This window comes from Phaethon lepturus, unplaced genomic scaffold (genome assembly GCF_000687285.1).
Source record: "Phaethon lepturus isolate BGI_N335 unplaced genomic scaffold, ASM68728v1 scaffold9070, whole genome shotgun sequence".
In the NCBI taxonomy this organism is placed as follows: Eukaryota; Metazoa; Chordata; class Aves; order Phaethontiformes; family Phaethontidae; genus Phaethon; species Phaethon lepturus.
In genome coordinates, this window is record NW_010513994.1 from 26,976 (window position 1) to 33,176 (window position 6,201).

The 6,201-nt window shown below is 38.8% G+C and overlaps 1 protein-coding gene across 1 annotated transcript in view; it reads left to right on the forward strand.

Annotated features, from left to right (window-relative positions):
• CKAP5 (cytoskeleton associated protein 5) overlaps positions 1 to 6,201 on the forward strand; it is a 41,600-nt gene that overhangs the window by 20,664 nt on the left and 14,735 nt on the right. The window contains exons 23-28 of the mRNA XM_010291607.1: positions 788 to 810; positions 1,996 to 2,124; positions 2,718 to 2,912; positions 3,537 to 3,672; positions 4,440 to 4,528; positions 5,735 to 5,860. Coding sequence (XP_010289909.1) covers positions 788 to 810; positions 1,996 to 2,124; positions 2,718 to 2,912; positions 3,537 to 3,672; positions 4,440 to 4,528; positions 5,735 to 5,860 — 698 coding nt within the window. The remainder of the gene's footprint in view (positions 1 to 787; positions 811 to 1,995; positions 2,125 to 2,717; positions 2,913 to 3,536; positions 3,673 to 4,439; positions 4,529 to 5,734; positions 5,861 to 6,201) is intronic.

The window sequence follows — 6,201 nt, forward strand, 5'->3', positions numbered from 1 at the left end:
TTCCTTTTTGCTGCTCACTATCCAAGCTGTACCTGAGAATAATCATTGCTGTTTAAACTTGTTTTTTAGAGGTGGATGGTAGTTAAAACTTCTTTGGAAGCTTATACATTTTTTGAAAGGTGCTTGCCTAAATGACAACATTATCCAAATACGACTGTGTGCCTGAATATATATTCTCCCGAACATGTGTTCTCCTGCTTGTAAATAAACCCAGTCAGTGTCATAATTCAGCTTTTAAATGAAACATGGTGACTGTATGCATACTTCTAATCCTGAAATTACACTACATTAGACACTAATCAAGCTTGGTAAAGTTGCTTGTAGAACTTTTGTTCTTTTAGTGTATCGGTCTGGATTCCAGTGCACATTGTTGTCTTGGTGTCATTGTGTAGGAGACTTTTGAACTGTAGGTAGAAACAGGACACTCACAACTGACACTGAAGCTTGTATAATGTCAGTGTTGAGCTTGTCAAGATACTATGTCAAAATCAAAGCTAGGACCATGGGAAAGAGCTATTTGAAGCAATGGGGGAAGGAGACTTGGGAAGAGGCCAATTTCTGGTGCCAGAAGTCACAGGCAATTGTCAGAGGTGGCATACTTCAGATGTCTCTACTCTAAATGTGAGTAGGAAAATGAGCGGAAACTGGATCTACCTGTCCCAAGCAATGGAAGGACTAGGACTGGTCCTAGGGCTAGATAAAAACTCTTCATTCAAATTGTTTTCTCGTTAAGAGTCTTAGAGAACTGAGTTTTTACATGGTTAAGTTGGATTCTACTTTTATTCACCAATTATATTGAGGGAACAGCAAGCTCCCTTCAGTTCCTAGTACATGGTTTAAAGATAAGACCAACTGCGATTAACTTGTACTGTTACTAAAATGTGTAATACCAGTGTTACTCGTAAGCGCTATAATGCTGATGGAAGATTGTATACTCATTCAAACATTGTTACAGTAGTACCTTCTTTTGATGTACTGCAAGATTTACCTAGCTTATCCCATTGCTAGAGTTTTTGAAGATGAAGAGGATCCTTTTTGGGCCCTATCAAAATGTTGATAGTGAACTGAATAGCTGAGGAAAATAAACAGCTTATAGCATGAGTGAAGACAAATTAAGTTTGTGCGATGGGAACCAAGGCCTCATCAGAGAGTCTGAGTGTCTGATTACAGGCAGCACATGATTTGTTTCTTTTCCTCAATGAGGTTGAAGATGGGACAAGTTATTTGCAATGATGCTCACTTCTTGTTTAGATACATGTCTGGATGTTACCTTTGCATTTAAAATTGATTCATACTAAAGCTAAATGAGTCTGTTACATTATCAGCTTGCCACAGAAATTCAGCCTACAGGAGAGATCCATATGTATGGAGTCATGTCTATACTGATAATGTTTTGAAGAACCGTGGCTGTTAGGTATTGCATCTGACTTCTCATAACTTCACATAGCTGCTTCAAAAAGGGGTGCTGTTCTAAATTTTGCTTGGAAGAAAACCACTAAAGATGGAAATTGGTAGGAGTTAGAGGGCTCCCCTGTTCCTGACTTGACTTTTGCTCATGTGTGTCCTAAATAAGAGTGCCCTAATAACAGGCTCTATAACCCACTTGCCTTGATTTGTGAATGTGGTAAGTCTATTTTAAGCATTACATAAATCACTAACCTTATTCTTTAGCTTGTTTGAGAGTTAGAAATTCTCATCAATGAATGGTAGCTAGTATAAAGTGCTTTTAAAGATACCCTTTGTCTCTCTTTATGAAACTTTTTTTTTAATAATGGTAGATAAGTACAGTGTCTGATTTGGTGATTTCTGCAGCTGATACTATCACGAAATTTTTCTGAATCTTAGACTTCTCAAGCAGTGAATAAAAACAGATTTCAAAGCCTGTGATGTGGAAACTTTTTTCTCTCATGGGAAGGATGAAGCTACTGCCTCTTCTGTTGTAATCTTCTGACCTCTCTTTAGGATTATTCTTCTTAAATCTTGTTCTTGCTGCAGAATAATGTTCGTGCTGCTGCACTAGCAACTGTGAACACCTGGGCTGAACAAACTGGCATGAAAGAGTGGTTAGAAGGGGAAGACCTGTCTGAGGAGCTCAAAAAAGAAAATCCTTTCCTAAGACAAGAGGTAGGCTTCTGTTAAGTAAACTTCTCCTTATGTGCATCTAATCTGCTACTATTACATGAGTAAACAAGTAGCTGTGTCTTCATACTAACATAAAATTGTTCAACCTCAGAAGACTAATAAGAAGCTTTCTTCCTGCATGATAGCTGTCATTCAGATTTCAGTACCGATGAAAAGAAACTTTTTTTTGATCAGCATTTTAAGAGCTAGTGTGTTTTGCCTGAAATTAACCATACGATAATGAAGACCAGAACTGAAGTTGGAGGCATTAATATGTTTGAGGTGGATAAAGTGCAGCTGAAATTTTGATGTTACTTTGAAAAGGAAGAAACAGTCCATGCAGTCTTAAGAGACCAAGCTCCAAGTTTTAAGATAGCTATGTATTAACATACTGTACTTAGTTTTAATTTTTTTTTTCTAATTGCTGATATGAAAGCTGATGTTGGTTAAGAATATTTGTCTGAACAAAGGTTGCAGTGTCATTTTTTTTCTTACTGACATAGAGGTATGTGAAGGACTACTATTCAGGCTCTTGTGGCCTGATAGAGCTCTGTGAGTGCTTCTTCAGAAACTTTTATTTTAAAACTTTCTTTCAGCTTCTTGGTTGGTTGGCTGAGAAGTTGCCTACCCTCCGTTCTGTTCCTTCTGACCTACTCTTGTGTGTGCCTCATCTGTACTCTTGCCTGGAAGATCGAAATGGGGATGTGCGTAAAAAGGCGCAGGATGCCCTGCCATTCTTTATGATGCATCTTGGCTTTGAGAAGATGGCAAAAGCTACCAGCAAGCTGAAGGTATTTCTGTCACTAGGATTAGATAATGTGACCTTGAATAAGTGGATATTAACAAGTCACACTCACAGTGTCATGATATGCTGTCTTGAGTCATGTAAGCTTGTCTGCATGGAATATTTTTCGTGGGGTCTGAAAATAGTGTCAGGAGGCTGCGAGTTAGAGCTTTCTATACTTCAGAAAGACAAACCACAGACTTGTAACTTCAGGAGTTTGACACTCATTCATCCTGCTTTTCTCCTGAAAAAATGTACTTGCAGATAGCTTCCATACCAGTTACTGTCCAACTGTATGCCTTTGAACACATGCTTTAAGATTACTTCTAGCAATTTGGTATATCTTACAGACTCTTGAGTGCTGAACCACTGTTGGGGCACTCCATTAATGTCATAGGACTGCCCACCTAGAACAGACTGCTGGTTTCCCATAGGTCTTGCAGAAAAAACTTAACAGAAAGAAAGGTGCCTTCTCTCAGAACAGAAATACCTGAAAACATTGATGTTTTAAAATAAGCATCCTGGAAGATGCTAAACAGAGAATAGCTTGTTTCAATCTACTGTGCTTTCCTTGTCTGTGGCCTGTATTAGTAATCAGTATCACTTCTTTTTTCCCCGCTCTGTTCTCTAGCCAACTTCCAAAGATCAGGTACTGGCCATGCTTGAGAAAGCCAAAGCCAACATGCCAGCCAAACCAGCTCCTCCTGCTAAAGCATCTTCCAGAATGGTAGGGGGAGCAGCTCCAGCCAAATTCCAACCTGCATCAGGTAACCTCTCTTACGTTCTGGGAAATGGCTGAGAAAGGGTGTTTTTTGAAGCTTTTTGACATGCCAGAGGAGGAAACATACTTAGCAGGAGGAGAGGAATTCAGCATAGCTGTGTGATCTCATGAGTTCTGTCTGCAGTTCTGGTCTTATTGGCGGTTGAGTCAGCTTGCAGTGTAGGAGGGTTTTTCCTCACAACCATCTGTCAGCTGCTCTTTGAAAATATCTACTTGATACTGAAACTAAAACCCATGGTCTAGAGGAGGGTTTTTTGGTGATACTAATCCGATTTTCATGTAACACTTTTTAAAGTGTTTTCACATTAATTTTTATCTGGACTGTTTCTTCAATATAGTTCACTGTGCAGCTACCAGAATGCTTGTGCTGACACAAAAAAGAGGGTAGTGGGATTAGGGGAAAAGTGATTTGAAAAGCAGTCCTGCCTTATCTCTCTGCTGGGGCTAGCTTGCCTGCTCAGCCTGAGTGCAACTACAGCTCTAGACATTAGCCTTGCACAGTATATGTGTGTGTGTATTTTTAAATCATTTTGATAATGACATATTTGGTAGCATATTATGATCTTAATTATGAAAACTTTGTATGCTAATATGGAATTTAAGGAACTTATTTTATGCATTTAAAATCCTCTGACCTCTGTGTGATAAGTGTATTGTATCTATGAACAGTTTTTCTTCTGTCCTAAGAATGGAAAACTCTGCTGGCCTAAAATGGCCTTGTTGGTAGTTTCAAATGGTGTATTGTTTCTCTAGCACTTGCTGAAGATTCAGGGTCCAATATCATGGAATCCAAGCCTGATCCCAAAAAAGCCAAAGTAGGAGCGGTCTCCTCTAAAGCTAAGGTGCGTTCACTTCATTTTGTATAAAATCAGTTCTATGAAGTTAATAGCTGTAGTTTGTTAATGTATTATACATAGAAGAGTATAGCCCTTGCTAGGGACTGTTTTTGCTGAGAATCTTTATGCTTGTCTGAGTTCTGCAATGACAAGTGTTCTCATATCACCTACTTAACCACTCCTTTTGTCATTACATATTTAATTTTTAAAGTCTGTATTGTCAAAAATTGCAGTCTTGTGAGCAGCTCAGTCCATGTTCTAAATCTGCTTGGCCTCCTTGATTTTTGTGCTGTTGAGAATTCATTCTTACCATTGCAGTTCCAGTTTTGTACTTTGAACTGTAATTTTGAGCTTGTGTGTCAAAAGAAATTAATCTCTCCTTTCCAGTATGAAAGGTCAAATGTTCTCAATCACAAGTGCAAAAAGGGAAGGAAGATGTTTAAATGCATAATAATAATCTCAGCTGATTACATTTGAATTTGCGGTTAGATTTTTCTGTTGTTTTGTGTTACAGTAATTTTTTTGCTATTAACTTTAAAGTTTGTCCTAGGTATATAACTAAAAGAACCCCAAATTGTTCTACAGTCCAGTTGCTTCCATTGTCTAAAGTAGTGCCGTTGCTGTAATGAGAACATTTGGTGTAGGTCCAGATGCATGGCAGGAATGAACAGGACAAACCTTGAAGGGTGTTGTAGATATGCCTAAGTCTATGTATTCTGTATTCAAAACTCTGTGAACACATTAAAAAGTTTGGAATGGCAACTCTTAAAGAGTAAATAGCTGTCTAACAACAAAGCCTTTTCTGTGGCTTATTTACAGCAGTCAGATGTTACTAGCAGTATGTCCAAGGGCAATACCAGCCTGTCCAAAGCTAATACAAGCCACAGCAAAGGCAGCACCAGTCTGACAAAAAGCAAATCTATCAAACAGGTACCAGGTGGGGTTTTAGGGATGTGTGTGGGTGACTAGCACACTGGTTGAGTGGGGTGTCATATTTCACAGGGTACTACTGCACACACTGTCATGGGTATTGCTTCCACGGCAGCAGCGCACATACTTTTAAAATTCTAATCAACATTACTCTTCCAGCTTCTCTCTGGCTCTTGTACACATAGGCAGCATGAGGCTGGCTGGTATCTAATGCTTGCAATTGCTGGGACTGAGGCATATATATGTGTCTTGTGTTGCCTGTTAATACCTTGTTTTTTTCAGGGTGTACAGGGGAAGAAAGTGCTAAGCAAGCCTAATTTGAAGGAAGACGATGATAAATCGGGTCCTATTTTTATCATAGTCCCAAATGGGAAGGAACAGAGGATGAAAGATGAGAAAGGTCTGAAGGTGAGAAAAATCTGAATGTATTCACAACTTCTAAAGGAGTGTAATTTTAACACATTCTTTTAGTTTTTAATTTAGAATTAAACATCCCATGGTGTGACAGTGCTCGTCTCTGTCCATCCCTTGGACTGATTATCTTGTTCTTCAGTTGACTTTCACGTTACGCATTTATACTCTCATACAAGACAGGCCTTCTTACAACTTCCAAGAGATGGTCTTCAGTTGTGAAGTATCATCAGGTTTTTACCTTGACTCGACTAGTTTCCGAGTGCTAGGATACATTGTAAATGCTTTAATATACTTATTTTGAACAGCCCTGCTTATGAAGCTTGTTTTTGTAGGGA